Here is a 27,888-nt window from a genome sequence, read left to right on the forward strand (position 1 = left end):
CCACCAGGGTGGAAATATTATGGTGGTAGCAGGAGATGTGGACAATCAAGGAAGAGTTTGTTTAATATATACACATTCTTGATATTTGTATTTAAGGTGGGAAAGACCTGGTCATGTTTAATCATTATGGGAAAGAACCCGGAGTGAGAGATTGAGAGAGAGAGATATGGGAGTAGGGGGTGCGGAGGGTAGTAAAAAAGAGAGGATGATGGACGGAGTGAGATCTCTGAGGAAGCACAGGGGCTGGAATCCAGAACACAGATGGAGGGATTAATTAGCCTCGGAATGGCAGACAGACACTTGTGTCTCTGTAAGGGAGGGAGCAAGGAACAGATGGGTGCAGCTGCAGGGTGAGGTCTTTTCTGGTGGATTCTGTTTTACTGAGTTTTTGTGTTTTTTTTTTGCATTTTTCTTTGGAGACTTGCATAGAAAAAGTTTTTGCAAATGGTCCATAAATTCTTAAAATTCTCTGAAAAATGCAAAGTTCAATACATATCTATTAATGTCACATTATCAGTTATATTGTATGGATTTTACATGTGATTTTTACTAACTACTGTATGTTAAAGTCTCTCGTCACAGTTTTTCCTCTTTCAATTTCTTGTTGTTGGGTGCCAAGAGTTGATTCCGACTCAGAGCGACTCTATATGACAGAGTAGAACTGCCCTACGGGGTTTCTAAGGCTTTACAGGAGCAGACCCAGGTCTTAACTATTGCACCACCAAACCAAAACAACCAAACCTGTTGCCATCAAGTTGATTCTGACTCATAGCAGCTCTACAGGACAGGGTGGAAATGCCCCATAGGGTTTCCAAGGCTGTAATCTTTATAGAAGCAGACTACCACACCTTTCTCTCACAGGGCGGCTGGTCGGTTTGAATCACCAACTTTTCAATTAGCGGCTACGTGCTTAACCACTGTGACACCAGGACTCATTAATTTCTTCTTATATACATGTATACACACACACACACACACACACACACACACACACAGGCAGCTCGAATCCACCCAGCAGCTCCATGGGAGAAAGCCCTGGCAATCTGTTTCTGTAAAGATTATGGCCAAGAAAATCCTATGGAGTAGTTCCACTCTGTCAACACCGGGTCGACACGAGTTGTAATCAACTTGACGGCAACTACCACCACCACCAGCACCACCAGCACCCAAGCTGTCTTTTTCTTGCCTGTTATAATGGGCCACTTTTAAATCCCAGCCAGATGGCCCCCTGGCAAATGCCTCCTCCGGTGTGGAACTAGACCCACAGCTGGAGACCATGACGGAGGGAGGAGTCAGTCGTAACTACAGTACTAAGGGTTGCTTCTTGTGCTTCAGGAGAGGCTACCTACAAACTGCACTACAGAAGTCTGGGGCGGGGGGTAGTGACAAGCAGGTATGATTCCAAGGCTGCTTTAAAATACTGCACTTTCTCAAGCTGTAGATCCAATGGTATAGAATGGACAGACGGAGGAAAGGTTTCTTCTGCATTCCATTCTACAGTGTTGATGGCAGTAGGCCCACATCTGGGAACAGCCAGATTCATGGGTGGTGGTGTTACTGTTATTGTTGGTAACTGCTTTCTGCTGAACGTGTTTATTGTCTGGAATTATTACAAAAATTTTTCATTGCAACTTGGGGTAGGAGTTCTTGGTACTGCTATTCACTGTGCCATCTTCCAGGGATCCTTTGGATCTCTTTTTAAATGTCATTTGCATTATTTTTACTCTACAAACTACTAGGACAGGCAATATGGAATAGTAGTTAAGATCACAGGCTCTGCAGGTAGATTGCCTAGGTTGTAATACCAGCACTGCAACTTACAGTCACTGTGTGACCTTGGGCAAGTTGCTTACCCTCTCTGTGCCTCAGTTATATCTACAGAATGAGGGTAGTTAAGAATAGCTGCCTCAGTTACATCTATAAAATGAGGGTAGTAACATTGTTGTGAGTTCAATGAAGTAATGTCTGCAAAGGGCTTAGAAGAAAATCTGGTGCACAGTAGGGGCTGTATAAGTGTAAGTTATTATTAAAACCATGTTGAGTACTTATTACACTCCCAGGCACTGTGCTGAGTAACTTGAGATAAATTACCTCATTCATTCTAATAAAAATCTATTTCCACAGTTAAGGAAACTGAATCTTAGCAAGTTTTAATAATTTGCCCAAGATTACAGAGCTCCTGAGCAGCAGAGCCAGGGTCTGAACCCAAAACTACACTTTTAACTCTTCTACTGTGAGACCAAATTATAACTGCATAAGCCCGAACTGAACCATCACAAGTCCGTTCATTACAGACTTTTATTTTATGGGTTTCACTCATTTGATTTTGTAATCACTGGGCTGATCCAAGTATCCATTAAGTTTGCTTCCACTGACTTCCTCCCACACACAAATGCTCAAATCCAGCTGTTCCGTCATATTTTTTTTATGTCTCATTTCCTGTCACAGATCACAGCTCTGCTAAGTAGCAAGATGTGCAGGAAACAAATTGTTCACACAATATTAACTAATCAATAAACATCAGTTTCAGTCCAGAAGGACTGTAATTTATGCCAGGTCATGTATTTTTACTATAAAACCCACGTTGAACTACACCGACCTAAATGTATATATTCTAAGGTAATACAAGGAAAGGGATGCTTTAATTACTCTCACTTTGACAATCTCACCCCCACTTTTCTATTCTTTCATTTTTCAAACAAAACTTTCTGTCAAACCAGGGAAGCCAGTACAACGTGTCCAAGGCAAGGTCATAGAAGCTCCATAGACCCATCCAAACTCCCTGAGGGACCAAATTACTGGGTTGAGGGCTGTGGGGACTGTGGTCTCAGGGAACATCTAGCTCAACTGGCATAACATAGTTTATAAAGAAAATGTTCCACGTTCTACTTTGGTGAGTAGAGTCTGGGGTCTTAGAAGCTTGTGAGTGGTATCTAAGATACTCTACTAGTTTCACCCTGTCGGAAGCAAGGGAGAATGAAGAAAACCAGAGACACAAGGGAAAGACTAGTCTAAATGACTGATGTACCACAAGTACTACAGCCTCCACCAGACTGAGTCCAGGACAACTAGATGGTGCCCAGTTACCACCACGGACTGCTCTAACAGGGATCACAATAGAGGGTCCTGGACAGAGCTGGAGAAAAATGTAAAACAAAATTCTAACTCACAAAAAAATAAAAAAGACCAGACTTACTGGTCTGACAGAGACTGGAGAAACCCAGAGAGCATGGCCCCTGGACATCCTTTTAGCTCAGTAGTGAAGTCACTCCTTAGGTTCACCCTTCAGCCAAAATTAGACAGGCCTATAAAACAAAATGAGACTAAATGGGCACATATCAGCCCAAGGGCAAGGATGAGAAGGCAGAAGGGGACAGGAAAGCTGGTAATAGGGAACCCAAGGTCGAGAAGAGAGAGTGTTGGCATGTCGTGAGGTTGGTGACCAACATCACAAAACAATATGTGTATTGTTTAATAAGAAGCTAGTTTGTTCTGTAAGCCTTCATCTAAAGTACAACAATAAAAAAAAAACTAAAAACTTTCTGTCAAGTATTTCTTTTTTAAGTATTTTATTGTGATTTTGGAGAAAATTTACATAGCAAATTAGCTTCTCAATTAACAATTTCTATTCGGAAACCCTGGTGGTGTAGTGGTTAAGTGCTACAGCTGTTAACCAAAGGGTTGGGAGTTCAAATCCACCAGGTGCTCCTTGGAAACTCTATGGGGCAGTTCTACTCTGCCCTATAGGGCCACTATGAGTCGGAATCGACTCGACGGCACTGGGTTTGGTTTTGGTTTGGATACATATTATTCAGTGACATTGGTTATACTTTTCACAATGTGTCAGTATTCTCATTATTTCCATTCTGGTTGTTCTATTTCCATCAGTCTAGCTTCTTCGTCCCCCCTTACCTTCTATTTCTTTTGTCTAGGGTATGTGTTGACTGTTAGGTGTCATTTAGATGATTGTTTAGAGGAACACAATATTCATGGGTGATATTATTTACTTTATGAGCCACTCTGTCTTTTGGCTGATAGGTGGCCTCCAGGGGTGGTTTGAGTTTCAAGTTTAAAGGGTATCCCAGGGCAACAGTCTTGGGCGGTTCCTCTAGTCTCAACTGGTCCAGTAAGTCTGGCCTTTGTTTAGAATTTGAGTTTTGTTCTACCTTTTTCCCCCATTTTATCTGGGACCGTCTATCATGTCCCTGGTCGAAACAGTTGGCAGTGGTAGCTGGACACCACCTAGTTGTTCTGGTCTCAAGGTAGGTGAGGACGTGGTTCACGTAGACTATTAGTCCTATAGACTAGTTTCTTCTTTGAGTGTTTGGTTTCCTTCTTTCTCTTTTGCTCCAGATGCGTAGAGACCAATAGTTGTTCTGTCAAGTATTTCTCATGTTGCTTTTCTTGATTCTACTTTTATTTCCCCCTTTTGTCTAGGTTCAGTAGGTTCCAGGGTAGCACAAATGGTTAAGCACTCGACTACTAACCTAAAGGTTGGAAGTTTGAACGCACTCAGAGCTGCCTCAGAATATAGGCCTGGCAAACTGCTTCCAAAAGGTCACAGCCTTGAAAAGCTGGTGGAGCACCATTCTACTCTACACACACGGGTCACCGTAAGTCAGAATTGACTCCGTGGCAACTCACAACATCTAGGTTCAAGCTCTCCACCCCCCATTCCAAGGAATAAAGGTATTTAACAACAGAAAGAAAGTATCTGAATAACTGCTAATGTTAATAATAATAAAACTCTATGAGAAAACTGCAAATAATATATATTTCCTTAAAATGAGATGTTGGATTTGAAAGCATTTTTTAAACTACAGTAAAAACTGTGAAACCTGGACCCTGTGTAAGGCAGAAACCTGTCAGAGAAGGAAAACTCAAATATTTTCCACTAAAACAAATGACAGAAAAATGGTAAGACGGCAACTTGTCAAAGGTGGAAAATTTGTGCGATCCAGAAAAACAAGGCAGTCCTTTTGAGTGCCGGTTCTCACAAGTTTCACTGTACAAGAAAAAAAGGTATTTGTTCATGCTCTCAGTTCATGCTCTCATACAACCATAACTCTTTGGCATCACTTTGACTAAAGGGTCACCTGGTGTGACATTCTGCAGAACAGGGTATGACAACTTTTTAAAAATTGGGTAATCAAGTTAATTCAAGTTCATCTATCACTCTGTGGGTACAGTGGGGGATGTGGAAGGGGAAAATCAAAATCTGGTTACACGGACTCTGCAGCTTCAGGACTGTTTTATATATATATATATGACATACACACACACACACACACACACACACACAGCCTTTTGCAAGAGCAGGTGGGATAAATGACGTGTGCCAACTAGCAAAGTAGGAAAAGTAAAAGCAGGAAATTCACCACCACAACAGCTGTGGTTCAGTAGTAGAATTCTCACCTTCTGTACAGGAGACCTGGTTTGATTCCCAGCCACCACCCATCTGTCCACAGAGGCTTGCTTGTTGCTGTGATGCTAAACAGGTTTCAGTGGAGCTCCAGACTAAGACAGACTAGGAAGAAAGTCCTGGGGATCCACTTCTAAAACTTCAGACAATGAGCACCCTATGGAACAACAATCCAGTCTGCAACCCCGGGTAGCATTTCATTCCATTGTGCGTGGGGTCATCATGAGTCAGGGGCCACCAAAAATGACCAAGTAGAGAAAGAACAGGGCAGTGGTTGGATTTGGGGAGAGCAACCAACTGCAGGCAGCTGGAAATGAATTCCTATACCCTCGTCCTGCCCTGAGCTGGACAACCCGCCCTGAGCATGCCACGTCATGGGTCTATTATCGTTGAAGTCTGAAAATGAGTGTTACTGGCTTGTAGGCCCTGGTGCATGCAGAAACATCTGCTCCCAACCTGGAGGTATGTTTATCTACTGACATAAACTGTCTTTACTTCAAAAGACCCTGGTAACAGGAAAACTGCCTAATAATATCGGCTTTTGTGCTCATTTCCATGGCTGGCTTTTGAACAATCTACAGTAGAGGGGGCTATGTTACACAAAGCATCTAACAACGCATTTCTGGATGGGTGCTCCCCAGTGTCTTGGTCATCTAAAAAAAAAAAAAAAAAAAAATTTTTTTTTTTTTAGAGCTGCTAAAACGGAAATACTACAAGTGGATGGCTTTAATAAAGAGAAGTTTATTCCCTCACAGTTTAGGAGGCTATAAGTCCGAATTCAGGTTGCCAGCTCCAGGGGAACACTTTCTCTCTCTGTCGGCTCTGGAGGAAGGTCCTTGTTATCAATCTTCCCCTGGTCAAGGAGCTTCTCAGCGCAGGGACCCTGGGTCTAAAGGATGCACTATTCTCTTGGCTCTTGTTTCTTGGTGGTATGAGTTCCCCAATGTCTCTCTGCTCACTTCTCTTTTATGTCTCAAAAGAGACTGGTTTAAGACACAATCTAATCTTGTAGATTGAGTCCTGCCTCATTAACATAACTCCCACCTCATTAACATCATAAAGATAGGGTTTACAGCACACAGGAAAATCACATCAGATGACAAAAGGGACAATCACACAATACTGGGAATGATGGCCTAGCCAAATTGATGCATGTATTTTGGGGGGGACACAATTCAATCCATGACACCCAGCATCATGTAGTGTAACTCTTGTTTTCTGCATTTTATGCTGCATTGAAGAAATCAACAGCCTGGCGAGGATAAAATGATCATTTGCTTTCTGACTCTGTAATGGGAGTTAGAGGCTGAAAAGCAGAGGTCACCTGGGAAGTCTGTTGTTATTGTTGTGTGCCCTCGAGTTGATTACAACTCATAGTGACCCTATAAAAGAGTGGAACTTTCCCATAGGGCTTCCAAGGCTGTAACCTTCATGGAAGCAGACTGCTACATCTTTCTCCTGCAGAGCTGCTGGTGGGTTCGAACTGCCGACCTTTCAGTTAGCAGTGAGAACTTAACCACTGCACCACTAGGACTCCTCCTGGAAAGTTTAGCAACATACAGTGACCCACGCTTACCCTAAGAAATTCTACGGTATAGCCTGAGGACTAGAATATTGAGCAAGCTGCCTAGGTGACCCTGATATGCATGCTGGGTTAGGAACCACGAGCTGTGCTCTGCCAAGGTGAAGCATAAGGAGGTACAGTGAGCTGTCTTTGCTCCACTTCTGATTCTAATTTTGTGTTACCTTTGATCTATCACCATCACTCTAGGAGCATTTCACCTCATACTCACAGAGTCTGTTTCACCTCCTACTCATCCAGCTACCCTCAGAAGACAGTTTTGGCAGGTGGTTAAACACATAAGACTCTGAACCAGTTTGGTCATGAGACCTTGAACAAGGTACTTAATTTTATTAAGCCCATTTCTACATTTGTTGAATGGAAGGGGTTGTAACAGTCCCTACTTCAGAGAGTTACAGTGAGGGATAAATTATATAATGCATGAAAAATACTCAGCACAGTGCCTGGCACATAGTAAGCACACAACCTGCAGAGGCTGCTATTATTATCATTATCATCTTGATAACTATTATTAGAATAATTCCAGAGTTCTTATCTAGTCAGTGGGTGTCAGGTTGCCTGGGTCACTCTGGGTGTTGCAGGGCTTGGTAGCCAATAGGCTGCTTCCGCGTTTAATTCACAGTGTCCTCAGGAACTGCCCTGGGGAGGCTGGTCCACACAGGCTCTTCAGTTCTTTTCCCGTCAAATCAACAAACCTTTACGGAGAACATTAGGTGCCAGGTACTGGGTCAGGTGCAAGAAGCCCTTGAGGAGTCCACATGCTAATGAAGGAGTCAATGAACCACCAACAATCCTCCCACACATGAAGTGACAGTAGTAGGTAAAAGGGACCCAGGAAGTAGATCAGACGAGACCCTACATCAACTCATTTTGCTTAATACAGGTAACATTTCCTGAACCCATTAAGAATAAAGATCAGCCTTCTCTGTCAAAACCCTTCACTGTAACTTTAGAAAATGTTTTCATGTAAGATTCTGGGTCTCACTTCTCTGATCTTCATTCAATTCTAAGATATGTTGCTTTAAAACAAGTAATAAATTGTAGGTAAACTCAATGGACTTTTAGAGCTACAAGGGGTCTTAGACATCACCTATGGTAACAACTTTATTACACAGATGAAAAAGCCAAGGTCTGAGTAAGCTAAGTGTCTTGCCTAAGGTCACAGCTAGTTAGTGGACATGCTGAGGTTATTATCCTGGTCTCTGGCTTCCAGTCAAGTTCTATTGCACAACATCATTTGGTCCCACTGAAATCATACTGGGAAGCAGAATCATCTCTGGCAAAGAGCACGTATTCATGCATTCAACAGTTGATATGATCAGTACTGTACAAATACTAGGAATAAAATGGTAACATGATAGACACGGTATTGTCCTTTCCAAAGCCTTACTAGTGGGAGAACAAATTAAATAAATGAATAAATGAAATAAATACTTTTTGTAATAAAGACAAAGCAGGAAAAAAATAGAAAAGAGAAGATCCTACTTTAGGTAGATGGGTCAAAGAAAACCTCTCTGAGCAAGAAACAGTTGAGCTCACAGATAATAAAGAGGCAGCCATGTTAAGAGCTGGGAGAAGAGTATTCCAGGCTCAAGGAATGGTTGGTGCAAAGGCCCTTGGGAGGAAAAAAAGCACTTGCCATTCTAGAATCTTGCAGAAACCCAGTATGACTGCAGCCTAGAGAATGAGGGGCAGAATGGCAGTATGTGAGGTAGCATAGGGACCAGATGACACAGAACTTTAAAAGCGATAGGAAGAGGTTTGGACTTAACTATAAGTGTAAAGGGGTTTTAAGCCAGAGAGTTTATGGCTAGTTTAGCTGCTTCGTGGAAATTAGAATCAAGGACATTCCTTTTCAACTGTGTCTGTATGTATTTTTCTCTTCTTTTCATAGTGTATAGACAACACACAAACATCAAAACAAAAGGTGGAATGATTGGTGTAGTTATGGAACTTCCATATGAGGAGGAAGTTAAGGCTATTTCAAGATATAACAGATGATTTTAAATGTAAGATGTCAAATGTAAACTGCACGGGAATCAAAAAGAAAATTAATAAATCTACTAAACAAAACACAGAAGAAAAACAAAGACTCAGTAAACAAAAAAGCAACAATAATAAACAAAAGGAAAAGAAAATCTATATACAAAAAGAAAGCACAGAAAGTAAAGAATGACGAAACATTAAAAATACATAAAAAAATAAAAGCATAATAAAATGGCTGCAATAAATTCATCTTTATTGATAATCACACTGAATGTAAATAGATTAAATGCATCAGTCAAGACATAGAGAGTGGCATAATAGGTTAAACAAACAAACAAACAAAAACATGGCCCATCATTATGTTGCCTATAAAAGACACACCTTAGAGTAGCACCTGGGGTCTTAAAAGCTTGTGAGTGGCCATTCAAGACACATCTACTGGTCCCATCCTGTCTGGAGCAAGGGAGAATGAAGAAAACCAAAGACACAAGAGAAAGATTAGTCCAAAGGACTAATGACCACAACAACCACAGCCTCCACAAGACTGAGTCCAGCACAACTAGATGGTGCCTGGCCACCACTGGCAACTGCTAAGACAGGGATCACAACAGAGGATCCCAGGCAGAGCTGGAGGAAAATGCAGAACAAAATTCAAACTGACACACACACGCACAAAAAAACCCAGACTTACTGGTCTGACAGACTGGAGAAATCCCGACAGTGTGGTCCCTGGACACCCTTTTAATTCAGTACTGAAATTACTCCTGAGGATTACCATTCACCAAAGATTAGACAGGCCTATAAAACGAACAGTAACACACATAGTTCAACCATGTGTATGAGATCAAATGGGCACACCAGCTCAGGGGCAAGGATGAGAAGGCAGGAGGGGACAGGAAAGCTGGATGAACAGGGAAACCAAGGTCGAGAAGGGGAAAGTGTTGACATGTTGTGGGGTTGGCAACCAATGTCACAAAACAATGTGTATTAATTGTTTAATGAGAAACTAATTTGCTCTGAAAACTTTCACCTAAAGGAAAATTAAAAAAATATCCAACATTCAATTAAAAAAAAAAAAAAGAGAGAGAGATACCTTAGGCACAAAGACATAAATAGGTTAAATATCAAAGACTGGGGAACAAATACCATGAAAATAGTAATCAGAAGAAAGCAGGAATGTAATATTAATATCTGACAAATTAGACTTTAAGTCAAAATTCATTATAAGAGACAAAGAAAGACAATATATAACGATAAAAAGGAAAGTTTAACAAGAAGACATAACAATTATAAATATTTATGGACCCCACGCCAGAGCCCCAAAATTTATAAATCAAACCCTACCAAAATTAAAGAGAGAAACTGACAGATCTAACAATAGGAGATTTCAATACACCACTTTCAATGATAGACAGAACAACTAGAAAGAAAATTAACAAAGATATAGAAGTCCTGAATGACACTATTAACTAACTGAACCTAACAGACATATACAGAACACACCACCCAACAGCAGCACGATATACATTTTCTAAAGCACATGGAACATTCTCCAGAATAGACTATATCTTGGGTCACAACACAAACCTCAATAAATTTTTTTTTTAATGAAATCATACAAAGCATGTTCTCTGACCATAATGGTACAAAGCCATAAATCCATAACAGGAAGAACAAGGAAAAAAAAAAAAAACATGGAAACTAACACACTACTAAAAAACTACTGGGCTATGTTGTTGTTAGCTGCCATCAAGTCGTTTCCAACCTATAGCAACCCCATGTACAACAGAACAAAACACTGCCCGGTCCTACACCATCCTCACAATTGTTGCTACGTTTGAGCCCATTATTGCAGACACTGTGTCAATCCATCTCATCAAGGATCCTCCTCTTTTTAGCTGACCCTCTACTTTACTGAGCATGATGTTCTTCTCCAGGGACTGCTCCCTCCTAAATAACATGTCCAAAGTACATGACACGAAGTCTTCTCCAACCTCGCTTCTATAGAGATTTGTTCCTTCTTCCGGCAGTCCATGGAGCCCTGGTGGCGCAATGGCTAAGAGCTACAGTATATTTGATGTTCCTCACCAACACCATAATTCAAATGCATCAGTTCTTCTTTGGTCTTGCTTATTCACTGTCCAGCTTTTGCATGCATATGAGGAAACTGAAAATACCACGTGTGGGTCAGGTGAACCTTAGTCTGCAAAGCGACATCTCTGCTTTTTAACACTTTAAAGAGGTCTTTTGCAGCAGATTTGCCCAATACAATACATCGTTTCATTGGGTTGTAGAAAAAATTAAAAATGAAATAAAAAAATACTTAGAATAAACAAAAAGGAAAACACAATATACCAAAGCCTATCGGCTACAGCAAAAGCAGTGCTCAGAGGGAAATTCGTAACAATAAATGCCTATATTAAAAAAAGAAGATTTAAAATCAATAACCTAACCTGACAACTTGAATAGAAAAGCAAGAGCACAAGAAGATCAAAGGTACCAGAAGAAAGGAAATGATAAAGATCAGAGCAGAAACAAATGAAGTAGTAAACAGAAAAATAACAGAATCGACAACACCAGAAGTTGGTTCTTTGATACTATCAAAAAAAAAAAAAAAAAAGACAAATCACTGGCTAGACTGACAAAGGAAAAAAATGAGAAGATGCAAACAACCAAATAAGAAATAACACAGGAGACATTACAACAGATTCAACTGAGATGAAGAGTATCATAATGAAATACTGTGAAACACTGTACTCCAACAAATTTGAAAACCTAAATGGACAAATTCCTAGAAACACATAATCTACCTCAACTAACACAAATAGAAATGGAAAATCTAAGCAGGTCCATGACAAAAGAAAAGATCAAGGATGCCACTAAAAAAAAAACAAAAACAAAAACTCCTCCAAGTCCCCCTGCGCCCCAAAAGAAGACATACGAAAGCATGTGAAAGAACTGGCCAAGAACTAGAATCTAACCCCACTGCCATCGAGTCAATTCTGACTCATAGCAACTCTACAGGACAGAGTAGAACCACTACCCCAGAGGGTTTCAAGGTTGTGAATATTTACATAAGCAGACTGCCACACCTTTCTCCCATGGAACAACTGGTGGGTTTGAAACACTGACCTTTCAATTCCAGCCCCAAGATCTTTCTTCTACTCTATTATTGAATTTAATGGATGGTGGGGGAGGACAAAAAAAATCCTCTAAAAAATAACAGGGTCTTTCTAGTCTGCCCAGAGGCACTTTCGAAGAAAGGCCTCGTAATCTACTTCTGAAAAATCAGCCACTGAGAACCCTATGGAGCACATTTCTACTCTGACACACACGGAGTCATCATGTCTTGGAGTTGACTTGAAGGCAACTGGTACTAATTTTTGGTTGAAGATTCCTTTACCACCCACAGTTCTAGTATGAGAGTACTGTCAGTCAGAATCTTACCCTGGAAAGATGAATAAGGAGGTGAAAGGAGATGGCTAACAGGAAAAGACAGGAAGAACAATAACAAATCTGTTTAACACATGAGCTGACTCTGTATCTGATGCCATCTTCCTTGTTATGGGACAAGTTAAATCTGTAGATTATTTTTGTTTGTGAGAGTATAAGGAGAAATAAACAATGTTATGAAGAGAGAAAAGATTAAAAATTACCCCATGAGGTAGCACCACAATCCACCTAGCTCAGGATTCTAGTTCCCTCAACAGTACCAAAGATGCTTTGTAAGAAGGTATGGTTATCTTCATAATGTCAAATTTGAGTGAGGGAAGGCGGAGCCAACGCGGTGCTATAGATAGAAGCACTATGCCATCTCTCTGCAGCAAAGACCCAAAACACTAAGTAAAACAGATACAAATGACAATCCTGGAACCCTAAGCATCAAATGAAGGGATAAAGATCTAGATCAAGCACCAAATGGAAGAAAAAACTGACAAAGAAGAGAGAATGAGGAGAGCTACGGAGTAGAGGTCCCCTGCAAGCTAACGCAGCACAGATTGGCCATTTTGGAGCACAGGTTTCAACGACCTGAAACAGGGAGTATGAGATGGCAACCTCACAGAACTCCCAACAGGAAACATAACCAAATAAAACAAAAAAGTGGGATAGGACAAACAAACCTATGACCAACAAATGAAGAAAAAAAATTGTTAATGTCTTGAAGACAGCAGACAATATCAGAAACCATACAGGCAAGAAGAAAATGAGATGACATATATAAAACCTTGAATGAAAAAAATTGCCAACCAAGAATAATACATCCTTCAAAACTCTCACTCAAATATGATGGCAAGATTAGGACATTTCCAGATAAACAGAAGTTCAGGGAATATGCAAAAACCAATCCAAACTTAAAGAATTATTAAAGGGAGTCCTTCAGTTAGAGAACCAACATCAGACAACAACCTGAATCTAGGGCACAGGACAGCATCAGCCAGATACCAACCTAAGTAATGAACTCTCAAGGATAAAACAAAACTAAAAGACAACAGGGAACTGGAGGCATTCATCTGTAAATGACAACAACATCAGAACAATATGAGGGGGAACAAACGGTGCAGGTACAGAACGTTCAAATGGAGAGGAAGTCAAGGCAATATCAAGTAATGAATATCTGGCCAAACTTAGGAAGATAGGGGTAAATTTCATGGTGACCACAAAGAAACTTAACAAACCTACACACCAAAATAAAAACATAAAGTCTCACTAAACACAAAAACTAAAAGAAAATCCACAGACAAAAGGAACACAGCACTGAAGAGTAAGAAGAACAAAGAAAATATCAGCACCACAAAAAAAAAGCACTACAAATTGAAAGCAATAAACTCACACCTATCGATAATCACACTGAACATAAACGGCTTAAATGTGCCCATAAAGACAGTGGCAGAATGGATTAAAAAAAAAAAATGACCCATCAATATGCTGTCTACAAGACACACACTTCAGAAACAAAGACATAAATATAATAAAAATCAAAACCAAACCAAACCCATTGCTGTTGAGTCAATTCCAATTCACAGTGACCCTTTAAGACAGGAGCAGCTGGTGAATTTGAACTGCTGACATTTTGGTTAGCAGCCATGTCTTAACCACTGTGCCACCAGAGCCCCATTAAAAATCAAAAGATGGAAAAAAAAATCAAGCAAACAGCAATCAAGAAAAGAGTAGGAGTGGCAATACTAATCTCAGATAAAATAGACAGTAAGACAAAATCCACCATAAAAGTCAAGGAAGGACATTATATAGTAAAATTCATAGAATCCAATGAGAATGAAAACACTTCCTATCAGAACCTTTGGAACACAGCTAAAGCAGTGCTCAGAGGTCAATTTATATCAATAAACACACACATACAAAGGAGAAAGGGCCAAAATCAAAGAATTATCCCTACAACTTGAGCAAATAGAAAGAGGGCAACAAAGAAACCCTCAGGCACCAGAAGAAAGCAAATAATAAAAATTAGAGCAGAACTAAATGAAATAGACTACAGAAAAACAATTGAAAGAGTTAACAAGATCAAAAGCTGGTTCTTTGAAAAAATTAATGAAATTTATAAACCATTGGCCAAACTGACAAAAGAAAAGCAGGTATGGAAGCAAATAACCCGAATAAAAAATGAGGTGGGTGATATTACAACAGTCCCAAATGAAATTAAAACAATCATATCAGATAACTGTACTCTAACAAATTTGAAAACCTAGAAGAAATGGATGAATTCCTAGAAACACAATGCCCGCCTAAACTAACACAAACAGAGGTAGAACAACTAAATAGGCCCATAACAAAAGAAGAGATTGAAAAGGTAATCAAAAAACCTCAAACAAAAAAAAGTCCTGGCCCAGGCAGCTTCGCTGCAGAACTCTACCAAACATTCACAGGAGAGTTAACACCACTACTACTAAAGGTATATCAGAGCATAGAAAAGGACGGAATACTACCAAACTCATCCTATGAAGCCAGCATATCCCTGATACCAAAACCAGGTAAAGATATCATAAAAAAAGAAAATTATAGACCTATACCCCTCATGAACTTAGATGCAAAAATCCTCAACAAAATTGTAGCCAATAGAATTCAACAACATATCAAAAAAATAATTCACCATGACCAAGTGGGATTCAAACCAGGTATGCAGGGATGGTTCAACATTAGAAAAACAATTAATGTAATCCACCACATAAATAAAACAAAAGACAAGAACCGCATGATTTTATCAATGGATGCAGAAAAGGCATTTGACAAAGTTCAACACCCATTCATGATAAAAACTCTCAGCAAAATAGGAATAGAAGGGAAATTCCTTAACATAATAAAGGGCATTTATACAAAGGCAACAGCGAACACCATCCTAAATGGAGAGAGTCCAAAAGCATTCCTCTTGAGATCAGGAACCAGACAAGGATGCCCTTTACCACCATTCTTAATCAACATTCTGCTGGAGGTCCTGGCCACAGCAATTATGCTAGATAAAGAAATAAAGGGCATCAAGATTGGCGAGGAAGAAGTAAAAGTATCTCTATTTGCAGATGACATGATCTTATACACAGAAAACCCTCAAGAATCCTCAAGGAAGCTATTGAAACTAATAGAAGAGTTCGGGAGAGCATCAGGATACAAGATAAACATACAAAAATCAGTTGGATTCCTCTACATCAACAAAAAGAACATCGAAGAGGAAATCACTAAATCAATACCATTCACAGCCGCCCCCAAGAAGATAAAATACTTAGGAATAAATTTTACCAGAGATGTAAAAACCTATACAAAGAAAACTACAAGACACTACTGCAAGAAACCAAAAGAGACCTACATAAGTGGAAAAACATACCTTGCTCATGGATAGGAAGACTTAACATTATAAAAATGTCTATTCTACCAAAAGCCATCTATAGGTACAATGCAATTCCAATCCAAATTCCAACAACAGTTTTTAATGAGATGGAGAAACAAATCACCAACTTCACATGGAAGGGAAAGAGGCCCCGGATAAGTAAAGCATTACTGACAAAGAAGAACAAAGTAGGAGGCCTCCTCTACCTGATTTTAGAACCTATTATACTGCCACAGTAGTCAAAACATCCTGGTACTGGTACAACAGATACATAGACCAATGGAACAGAATTGAGAATCCAGACAGAAATCCATCCACGTATGAGCAGCTGATATTTGACAAAGGCCCAAAGTCAGTTAAATGTGGAAAAGATAGTCTGTTTAACAAACAGTGCTGGCATAACTGGATATCCATCTGCAAAAAAACGAAACAAGGCCCATACCTCCCACCACACACAAAAACTAACTCAAAATGCAGCAAAGATCTAAATATAAAATCTAAAACGATAAAGATCATAGAAGAAAACCTAGGAACAACACTAGGAGCCCTAGTACATGGCATAAACTGTTTACAAAACACTACCAACAATTCAGAAGAAAAACTAGATAACTGGGAGCTCTTAAAAATCAAACACCTACGCTCATCCAAAGACTTCACCAAAAGAGTAAAAAGGTTACCTACAGACTGGGAAAAAGTTTTTAGCTATGCCATTTCTGATCAGTCTCTGATCTCTAAAATCTACATGATACTGCAAAAACTCAACTGCAAAAAGACAAATAACCCAATTAAAAATGGGCAAAGGATATGAACAGGTACTTCACTAAAAAAGACATTCAGGTAGCTAACAGATACATGAGGAAATGCTCAAGATCATTAGCCATTAAGAGAAATACAAATCAAAACTACAATGAGATTCCATCTCACTCCAATAAGACTGGTATTAAAACAAAAAGCACAAAATAATAAATGTTGGAGAGGTCGTGGAGAGACTGGAAAACTTATACACTACGCTTCCTTATCAAACTAGAAATAGAATTACCATACGATCCAGCAATCCCACTCCTTGGAATATATCCTAGAGAATTAAAAGCCTTCACACAAACAGACACATGCACACCCATGTTCACTGCAGCACTGTTTACAATAGCAAAAAGATGGAAGCAACCAAGGTGCCCATCAATGGATGAACAGATAAATAAATTATGGTATATTCACAAAATGGAATACTACGCATCGATAAAGAACACTGAGGAATCTCTGAAACATTTCATAACATGGAGGAATCTGGAAGGCATTATGCCTGAGTGAAATTAGTCAGTTGCAAAAGGACAAATATTGTATAAGACCACTATTATAACAACTGGAGAAATAGTTTAAACAGAGAAGAAAATATTCTTTGATGGTTATGAGAGGAAGGAGAGAGGAAGGGAGGGAAAGGGGTTTTCATTAATTAGACAGTAGATAAGAACTATTTTAGGTGAAGGGAAAGACAACACAATACAGGCAAGGTCAACACAACTGGACTAAACTAAAAGCAAAGAAGTTTCCTGAATAAACTGAACAGCGTAGCAGGAGCGGGGGGTTGGGGACCATGGTCTCAGGGGACATCTAGCTCAACCGGCATGACATAGTTTATAAAGAAAATGTTCCACATTCTATTTTGGTAAGTAGCATCTGAGATCTTAAAAGCTTCTCAGTAGCCATCTAAGATATGTCTACTGGACCCACCCTGTCTGAAGCAAGAGAGAATGAAGAAAACCAAAGATACAAGGGAAAAATGGAAAAACTAGTCCAAAGGACTAATGGACTACAACTACCACAGCCTGCAGCAGACTGAGTCCAGCACAGCTAGATGGTGCCCGGCTACCACCACCAAATGTTATGACTGGGATCACAACAAAGGGTTCCAGACAGAGCTGGAGAAAGATGTAGAACAAAATTTAAAATCATGCAAAAAAGAAAAAAGACCAGACTTACTGGTCTGACAGACACTGGAGAAACTCAGTACTGAAGTCACTCTTGAGGTTCACCCTTCAGCCAAAGATTATACGGGTCTTGAAAACAATAATACACGTAGTTCAACCATGTATGCAGGACTAAATGGGCACACCAGCCCAGGGGTAAGGACTAGAAGACAGGAAGGTACAGGAAAGCCAGAGGAATGGAAATGGGAAACCCCAGGTCAAGAAGGAGAGAGTGTTGACATGTCACAGGGTTGGCAACCAATGTCACAAAACAATATGTGCATGAATTACATAATGAGAAACTAATTTGCTTTGTAAGCTTTCACCTGAAGCACAATTAAAAAAAAAAAAAAGTTGAATGAAGTGGTGGTGCTCCAGTTCGGCCATAGATGTCACTCTTGCTTAGTTGCCACCATGAAAAATGTACAAGAGCTCTGAATAGACAACCTGAGTTTGTCTATTTAACTGCCTCATATGTGTTGCCTTATGTGGACAAGACCAAAATAAGGGACAAACCCAGAAATACAACTGAGTCCTTGTCATGGATTGAATTATGTCCCCCCAAAAATGTGTGTAATCAGTTTGGCTGGGCCATGATTCCCGGTATTGTGTGATTTTCTTATATGTTGTAATTATGACATTAATGAGGGTAGATGGGTGGGAGTTGTGTTAGCGAGGCAGGACTCAATCTACAAGGTTGGATTGTGTCTTGAGGCAACCTCTTGAGATAGAAAAGAAAGAAGCAAGCAGAGACAGGGGGACTTCATACCACCAAGAAAGCAGTGCTGGGAGCAGAGTGCATCCTTTGGACCTGGGGTCCCCACGCAGAGAAGCTCCTAGCCTGGGGGAAGACTGATGAGAGAGAAAGCCTTCCCCTGGGGCCAATGCCCTGAATTTGGACTTTCAGCTTACTTTACTATGAAGAAATAAATTTCCCTTTGTTAAAGCCATCCACTTGTCGTATTTCTGTTATAGCAGCACTAGATAACTAAGACAGTCCCTAAAGGCCAGGTCCAAACCAAACCCATTGCTGTTGAGTCCATTCCAACTCATAGTAACCCTATAGGGCAGAATAGATCTGCCCCACAGTGTTTCCAAGGCTGTAAATCTTTACAGAAGCAGACTGCCACATCTTTCTCCTGTGGAGAGGCTGTGGGTTCGAGCCACTGACCTTTTGGTTAGCAGCCAAGCACTTAACCACTGTGCCACCAGGGCTCAAGACCAGGTCAAGACCTTCCAAATAGATGTGTTTGCCTCTCTGTTGCTGTTTTTGGAGTTTTCTCTCCTTAAAGTCTGAGTGGCCTCCAGTTCTCTTTTCCAACATCCAAAGCTATTTATGCCAGTTGTTAGTTCACTCTCTCTCCTTTTCCCTCTGAACAGGAAATTTGTGTGTTATATCTGGATTAATTTCTGATTTTTCTCATAGCAAAGGCTTTGGCTCCAGGCTGTTACACCTTGAATCTACCCTGCTGCATGATATCCTGTGTGCAACCTTGTGCACTCTCTCCAGAGCACGGCTGTGCCAATAGCATTTCATTGCCATGTCCTGACTCAGTGTGAGTCCCAGGGAAGACAGGAATGATTGCTTGGCAAGGTGTGGACGTAGGAGCTGTGCAGGCCCAGAGATGCACACTCGGGGGGGGGGGGGGGGGCGGGGACATGGCCTCATTTCCCACATTTCTTTCACACAAAGCATGATTATATGGAAGTGCTTCCATATGGCCCATGGAGAAGCCCAGCCAAAACTGGCTTTCAGCTGGCCTGCTTCAGAGAAGTAACAGACATGAAGGGGCCATAATGAAAATCAAGAACAAGGAGTACCATGTTTTTGTGGGGGCAGGAATCTTCACTGACTTTAGCCTTAGCCCAATACATACATACAGAACCTGATGAAAGGCCAGCATCCTGCGATGCCCATGGCTTTCCCACTTCACTGCTACCTGTTGTTTTCAGGGATCTCTCTGTACCTCCAGTGTCCCTTTCTTTGTAGAAAGTAATCAGAAACATTAGAGATTTTAGGGGTTCTTAACCTGGAAGGTCTTTAGCTGACATCAGGGATCTGAGACTCCCACCTAAATAAACCAAAATGGCACACTGGGGGCTTATGTACACATGTGCCTTTTCCTGGAAAGAAAATGCATGGCTTTCAAGAGATTCTCAAAATGGCCTGTAATGCAAAAATGGATAAACGATGAAAGAGAGAGAGAAAAAGAGAAAGATACAATGAATTACCTTACCAAAGAGTAAAGGATTATCAAGTACAAAGAGGTAAGCCTTTTTCAGCCACATAGTACCCCTGTCCTATCCCTTCCCATTTCAGGGTCTCCTCTACAGACTTCTCCAGAAAGACTGGTTTCTTGACACATCTTCATTCAGCTTTTATACCAGTTCAATTAGAACTATTTCCATTTCTAATCTCTCCTGGACCCCGACAAAAGAAGGTCTTTTCTGATGAGATTTCCAAACTGTTTAAAGCCAAATCTAACCCTAGGCACGTCCCCCAACACCTTAAACTAGCTATTTTTCCCCCTTAGTCCTCTCGTCCAAAAACCTTCCTGAATTAACTCTTCACAGTAGAGCCTGCCTCTTCACACTGTCTTCACCTGGCATGAATCTTTCCTCTAACTTTGATTTCTCCTAGGATTCATTCTTCTTTGACATGTCCAGGGATTTCTTCCATCAGTAGCTCTCTCAAAACCAATCCTCCGAGACACACCTTAGACTTAAAGACAAAAACAAACTAAAATTCAAAGGATGGGAAAAAATATACCAAACAAATAAAAAAAAAGAGCAGGAGTGGCAAAATTAATCTCTGACAAAATATACTTTAAAGTAAAATCCACCACAAAGGATAAGTAAGGACACTATATAATGATTAAAGGGTCAATACACCAGAAGGACATAACCATAATAAATATTTATGTATCCAATGACAGGACTCCTAAATACATAAAAGAAACCCTAATAGCACTGAAAAGAGAGATAGACAGCTCCACAATTAACAGTAGAAGAATTCAACACACCACTTTTGGTGAAGTACAGAACATCCAGAAAGAAGCTCAATAAAGACATGGAAAATCTAAATGCCACAATCAACCAACTTGATCTCATAGACATACACAGAACACTCCACTCGACAGCAGCCAAGTAGACTTTCTTTTCCAACACACATGGAACATTCTCCAGAACAGACCACGTATTAGGCCATAAAGCAAGCCTTAATAGAATTCAAAGCATGAAAATATTACAAAGCTTCTTTTCTGACCATAAGCCATAAAAGTAGAAATCAACAGCAGAAAAAGCAGGGAAAATCAATCAAACACATAGAAACTGAATAACACCTTGCTCAAAAACTAATGGGTTACAGAAGAAACTAAGGATGGAAGAAAGAAATTCACAGAATCAAATCAGAATGAAAACATATCATACCAGAACCTTTGGGAAACAGCAAAAGCAGCGCTCAGAGGTCAATTTATAGCAATAAATGTACACATCCAATTAGAAGAAAGGGCCAAAATCAAAACATTAACCCTACAACTCAAACAAATAGAAAACAGGCAGCAAAAGAAGCCCTCGGACACCAGAGGAAAGCAAATAATAAAAATTAGAGCAGAATTAAATGAAATACAAAATAGAAAAACAACTGAAAACGTTAACAAGATCAAAAACTGGTTCTTTGAAAAGATCAACAAAATCAATAAACCACTGGCCAAACTGACAAAAGAAAAACAAGAGAGGAAGCAAATAACCTGAATAAGAAATGAGATAGGTGATATCACAACAGACCCAAATGAAATGTAAAAAATCATAACAGAATACTATGAAAAATTATACTCTAACAAATTTAAGAACCTAGAGGAAATGGACAAATGTCTAGAAACACACTACCTACCTAAACTGACACAAACAGAGGTAGAACAAGTAAACAAACCTACAACAAGAGAAGACATTGAAAAGGTAATTTTAAAACTCCCAACACAAAAAAGCCTGGACCCTGCTGGTTTCACTGGAGAATTCTACCAAACTTTCATAGAAGTGTTAACTCCACTACTACTAAAGGTATTTCAGACCATAGAAAAGGATGGAATACTCCCAAACTCATTCTATGAAGCCAGCATAACCCTGATATCAAAGCCAGGTAAAGACACCACAAAAAAAAAAAAAAATTATACACAGAAATCTCTCATGAACTTAGATGCAAAAATCCTCAGCAAAATTCTAGCCAATAGAATTCAACACCATATCAAAAAAATAATTCACCGTGACCAAATGGGATTCATATCAGGTATGCAGGGATGGTTCAACATTAGAAAAACAATCAATGTAATCCATCACATAAGTAAAACAAAAGAACCACACGATCTTATCAATTGATGCAGAAAAGGCATTTGACAAAGTTCAACACCCATTCATGATAAAAACTCTCAGCAAAATAGGAATAGAAGGAAAATTCCTCAACACAATAAAGGGCATTTATACAAAGCCAACAGCCAACATCACTCTAAATGGAGAGAGTCTGAAAGCATTCCCATGGAGAATGGGAACCACACAAGGATGCCCTTTATCACCACTCTTAGTCAGCATTGTGCTGGAGGTCCTAGCCACAGCAATTAGGCTAGAAAAAGAAATAAACGGCATCCAGATTGGCAAGGAAAAAGTAGAAGTATCTCTATTTGCAGATGATACGATCTTATACACAGAAAACCCCAAAGAATCCACAAGAAGACTACTGAAACTAATAGAAGAGTTCAGCAGAGCATCAGGATACAAGATAAACATACAAAAATCAGTTGGGTTCCTCTACACCATCGAAGAGAACTTTGAAGAGTACCTCATCAAATCAATACCATTTACAATAGCCCCCAAGAAGATAAAATACTTAGGAATAAATCTAATCAGAGATGTAAAAGAACTATACAAAGAAAACTACAATATACTACTGCAAGAAACCAAAAGAGACCTACATAAGTAGAAAAACATACCTTGCTCATAGATAGGAAGACTTAACATTGTGAAAATGTCTACTCTACCTAAAGCGATCTACAGATACAATGCAACCCCAATCCAAATTCCAACGGCATTTTTTAATGAGATGGAGAAACAAATCACCAACTTCATATGTATAGGGAAGAGGCCTTGGATAAGTAAGGCATTGCTGAAGAAGAAGAAAAAGTGGGAGGCCTCACACTACCTGATCTTAGAACCTATTACACTGCCACGGTAGTCAAAACAGCTTGGTACTGGTACAACAACAGACACATGAACCAATGGAGCAGAATTGAGAATCCAGACATAAATTCATTCACCTATGAACAGCTGATATTTAACAAAGTCTGTTAATTGGGGAAAAGACAGTCTCTTTAACAAATGGTGCAGGCATAACTGGATATCCATCTGCAAAAAAGTGAAACAAGACCCATACCTCACACCATGCACAAAAACTAACTCAAAATGGATCAAAGACTTAAATATAAAATCTAAAACAATAAAGATGATGTAAAAAAAAAATAGAGACAATGCTTGGAGCCCTAATACACAGCATAAACAGAATACAAAACATTACTAACAATGCACAAATGCCAGAAGGGAAACTAGACAACTGGGAGCTCTTAAAAATCAAACACTTACACTCCTCAAAAGATTTCATCAGAAAAGTAAAAAGACAATCCACAGACTGGAAAAAATTTTTTGGCTACAACAAATCCCATCAGTATCTAATCTCTAAAATCTACTACAAGATACTGCAAAACCTCAACAACAAAAAGACAACCCAATTAAAAAATGGGCAAAAGATTTGAATAGGTACTTCACCAAAGAAGACATTCAGGCGGCTACCAGACACATGAGGAAATGCTCACAGTCATTAGCTGAAATGCAAATCAAAATTACAATGAGATACCATGTCACCCCTACAAGCCTAGCATTAATCCAAAAAACGCAAAATAACAAATGTTGGAGAGGTTGTGGAGAGACTGGAACACTTACACACTGCTGGTGGGAATGCAAAATGGTACAACTTTGGAAATCGATTTGGCACTTCCTTAGAAAGCTAGAAATAAAAGTACCATAAGATCCAGCAATCCCACTCCTTGGAATACATCCTAGAGAAATAAGAGCTGTCACACAGATAGATATGTGCACACCCATGTTCACTGCAGCACTATTCACAATAGCAAAAAGATGGAAACAACCTAGCTGCCCATCAATGGACGGATGGATAAACAAATTATAGTATATTCATATGATGGAATACTATGCAATGATAAAGAACAATGATGAATCTGCAAAACAACATCGATGAATCTGGAAGGCATTATGCTGAGTGAAATTCGTCTCAAATCAGAAGGACAAATATTGTATGAGATCACTATCATAAGAACTCAAGAAATGGTTTAAACATAAACATGCTTTTTTAAACATTCTTTGATGGTTACAAGGGCAGGGAGGGAGCGAGACAGGTAGTCACTAACTAGATAGTAGATAAGAATTATCTTAGGTGAAGGGAAGGACAACATACAATACAGGCGAAGTCAGAACTGGACTAAACAAAAGCTAAGAAGTTTCCTGAATACAACCAAACACTTTGAGGGACTGAATGAATAGCAGGGCTGGGGGTCTGGAGGCCATGGTTCCAGAGGACATCTAGGTCAAGTGGCATAACAAAGTTTATTAAGAAAATGTTCTGCATCCCACTTTGGTGAGTGGCATCTGGAGTCTTAAAAGCTAGGAAGTGGTCATCTAAGATACATCAATTGGTCCCAAACCACCTGGAGCAAAGGAGAATGAAGAACACCAAAGACACAAGGAAAAATTAGCCCAAGAGATAGAAAGGGCCACATAAAACAGGAATTCCATCTGCCTGTGACCAGAACTAGATGGTGCCTGGCTACCACCAATGACCACTCCAACAGGGAACACAACAGAGAGTCCCTGATGGAGCAGGAGAAAAGCAGGAGAAAGAACTCAAATTCTAGTAAAAAGATCAGACTTAATGGTCTGACTGAGACTGGAGGGACCGCAGAAGACATGGCTCCCAGACTCTGTGTTAGCCCAGAGGTAAAACCATTCCCGAAGCCAACTCTTCAGACAAAGATTAGACTTGATATAAGACATAAAATGATACTTGTGAAAAGAACGTGAGACTAATTGGGCAGCTCCTGTCTGGAGGAGATATGAGAAGGCAAAAAGGGACAGGAGCTGCTTGAATGGACCCGGGAAATCTAGGGTTGAAAGGAGAGGTGTGCTGTCACATTACAGGAAGAGCAACTAGGGTCACATAACAATGTGTGCATAAATTTTTGTATGAGAAACTAACTTAAACTGTAACCTTTCATTGAAAGCACAATAAAAAAAAACACATTGATGATTGTGAGGTTGGCACAGGGCTGGGCAGTGTTTTGTTCTGTTATACATAGTGTCCCTGTGAGTTGGAACCAACTCAATAAAAATAGCAACTTTCAAAGTTCCCGCCTTCATGAAGTCCAGAGATTGGAACCTCCATAAATTCATAGTCTCCTAGCTCAGCTAGGCCCTTACAGCTACTCCTCTATTCTTTCACTGTCCTTGACGAGTTCCTTCTCCTCCTTTTCTCCACGGCAACGCTCTCTGCAAATCTCTGAGGGGTCTCAGTCTTAGCAGCCAACTCCACCTCTTAATGAAGAGTCAGTCAAAGTCCACAGGCTGGGATACATTTAATTTCTCATCATCTGCCCCAACTGTACTTGTTATCCAAGTATCCAGCTCTTGACATGGTGTGGGTGTGTATACTTCTTCTTATCCTGAGAAAATCTCCCTCCTTTTGTCCTGGGCAAATCCTTCCCTCTATACATTCTCACCTCCTGTTCATTCATCAACCCATTACAATCTGGCTTCAATCACAGCCTGAAAAGCATTGAAACCACTCTTGCTAAGGTCACGATGATCTTCCATTTATCAAAGAGAAATAATTGGACCTTGAATTTGAGTTGACCTCACAACCACATTTACCGACCATTACCTCCTTTTTGAAATTACTTACTCCTTTGGCTTCTATGATACTTCTCTCACTAAATTCTGCTTTCATCTACCTACTGTTTCCATTCTTCTCAGTTGTCCTATCTTGGACTTCTTCCTTGTCTCACATATCAGGAGGTGTTCTTCAGGATGCAGTTCCTGCCCTTCTGATATAGTTGACATACTCTTCTTTATACCTGCATAACCCAATATCACTAATAGAGGGTTCTGCTACTAGCAATCATGGACTGGTGTTTCAAACCAATCCTCCAACCACAAACAAGATGTAATCAACATCTGTTTGAAGTTATGAGAAAGCTGCCAAGGCATTGAGTGCTTATGAGGCCAAAACGTTGGAGACAAGGGAAATTCAGAGAGCTCTGACCTTTGATATACATCTGCTCTTCATGAATTCCGTATTCAAATGGACAAATGTATCCACCTAGCTCCTCAAGCTGGGAAATCTGTATCATCCTAGCTGCTTCTTTAATCTCATAATCTTCTTTCAAAGAGTAACCACACTCTGTTGATTCTACCTAAATAGCTCTCCAATCTGCTCTTTCTTGTTCATCTCTCGCCATGCTACCCTGGACAAGTGCTTCATCCTCTCAAACCCCTCAGAGTATTTAAAAAAAAAAAAAGGTTCCTAACTGGAATCTCCCTCCTTCTAGGCTCACTGCACAGGTAATCTAGCCTTCACACGCAACCAGAAATTATTTTACTAAAACACAAATCTAATCAAATCCCTCCATTGCCTGAATCACTTTAATGAACCCACTTAACCTAAAATGTAAAGCACAACAATGAAGGCCTTTATGGTTGGCTCCTGGATGCCATTTTGTCTTTTCACCATATCTAACATTCATTCAGGCAAGAGCAACATGCTAGTACTTTCTCCAAAAGGCCTTTGGACATCCTGTTTCTTCTGCCTGAAAAGCCCTCTCTACCCTCTACCCTTCCTGCAATGTTCTCCCCATTTGAGGATAAACGTAAGATCCCTACTTCATAAGTTATGTCAAAATAAATTCAAATGAATGAAAGATTTTAAAATAGGAAAATAAGTACTGGCAGAAAACACAGGTGAATAATTTTTTTCCTTTAAAGCAGAAGTCCGCAAACTACAACCTAAGGGCCAAATTCAGCCTGTAGCCTATTTTTGTAAATAAAGCTTTACTGGAATACAGCCATGCCTATTTGTTTACATAGTATCAGTGGCTGTTTTGCACTACATAGGCAATGTTGAGTGGTTGGGACAGAGAAGACATGGCTCACAAAGCCTAAAATATTTACCGTCCGGCCCTTTACAGAAAAAGCACACTGTCCTCTGCATTAAAGGATTTTGAAAAAGGCAGATATTATGGAAATGAAAACACAGAAATATCTGAAAACTTAGAAACTATCCATTCCAAAACAAAATTGAAAGTCACGACAAACTGGCAATAAGATCTGAAATATGTATGACAGACAAAAAGTTAATATTCTTGATATATTGAAAATTCATAATCAGTGAGGGAAAGATCAATATTCAAGTAGGAGAATGGGTAAATGACTTCAGTAATTAAATGAAAATGTATAAATGGCCAATAAACCTACGACAGTATTTTTTATCTGGTTAGCAATCAAAGGAAGGCAAATTAAAAAAATTATAACTTCACGGTTCATTTAACAAATTGACAAATACTTCAAAAATAGTAATACTCTAAACTGGCAAAGGTTCAAAGAAACAGGTAGTCTTACACAGGGTTAACAGGGAGAAAAATGTCATCTACACTTTCTGTAGGAAAGGCGACTTTTAGAAAACTGGTCAAAAGTTCTTCCCAAATGAAAAACTTAGTATTAGGAAAACGTTGTTCTCCTAATAGTCTAAAACATACATGGTTTTATGGTAACACAGTATGGGGTTTGCAACCTACTTTTTTCGGGAGAAACATGTGACTTGGATTGTCCCCGCACCAGCCTGCAGGTGGAGCCATCGCCAGCACAGACGCCACAGTTGTCTTCCTCGGCGTTACTTCCCAGTTGCCGATCACAGCCTACTGCCTGCCAACAGAGGCATGGTGGTCAGAAGTGGGCAAGCAATACAGGGGAGGTGGAGCCCCAGTTATTT

The 27,888-nt window shown here is 39.8% G+C and overlaps 1 protein-coding gene across 2 annotated transcripts in view; it reads right to left on the reverse strand.

Moving 5' to 3' along the window:
- The window catches only part of ADAMTSL3 (ADAMTS like 3), a 419,630-nt gene that overhangs the window by 211,421 nt on the left and 180,321 nt on the right, over positions 1-27,888 (reverse strand). For both annotated transcript variants that reach the window (XM_049906188.1, XM_049852500.1), the window contains exon 7: positions 27,695-27,821. In XM_049906188.1, coding sequence (XP_049762145.1) covers positions 27,695-27,821 — 127 coding nt within the window. The remainder of the gene's footprint in view (positions 1-27,694; positions 27,822-27,888) is intronic.

Source organism: Elephas maximus, chromosome 13, assembly GCF_024166365.1.
Source record: "Elephas maximus indicus isolate mEleMax1 chromosome 13, mEleMax1 primary haplotype, whole genome shotgun sequence".
Taxonomy (NCBI): domain Eukaryota; kingdom Metazoa; phylum Chordata; class Mammalia; order Proboscidea; family Elephantidae; genus Elephas; species Elephas maximus.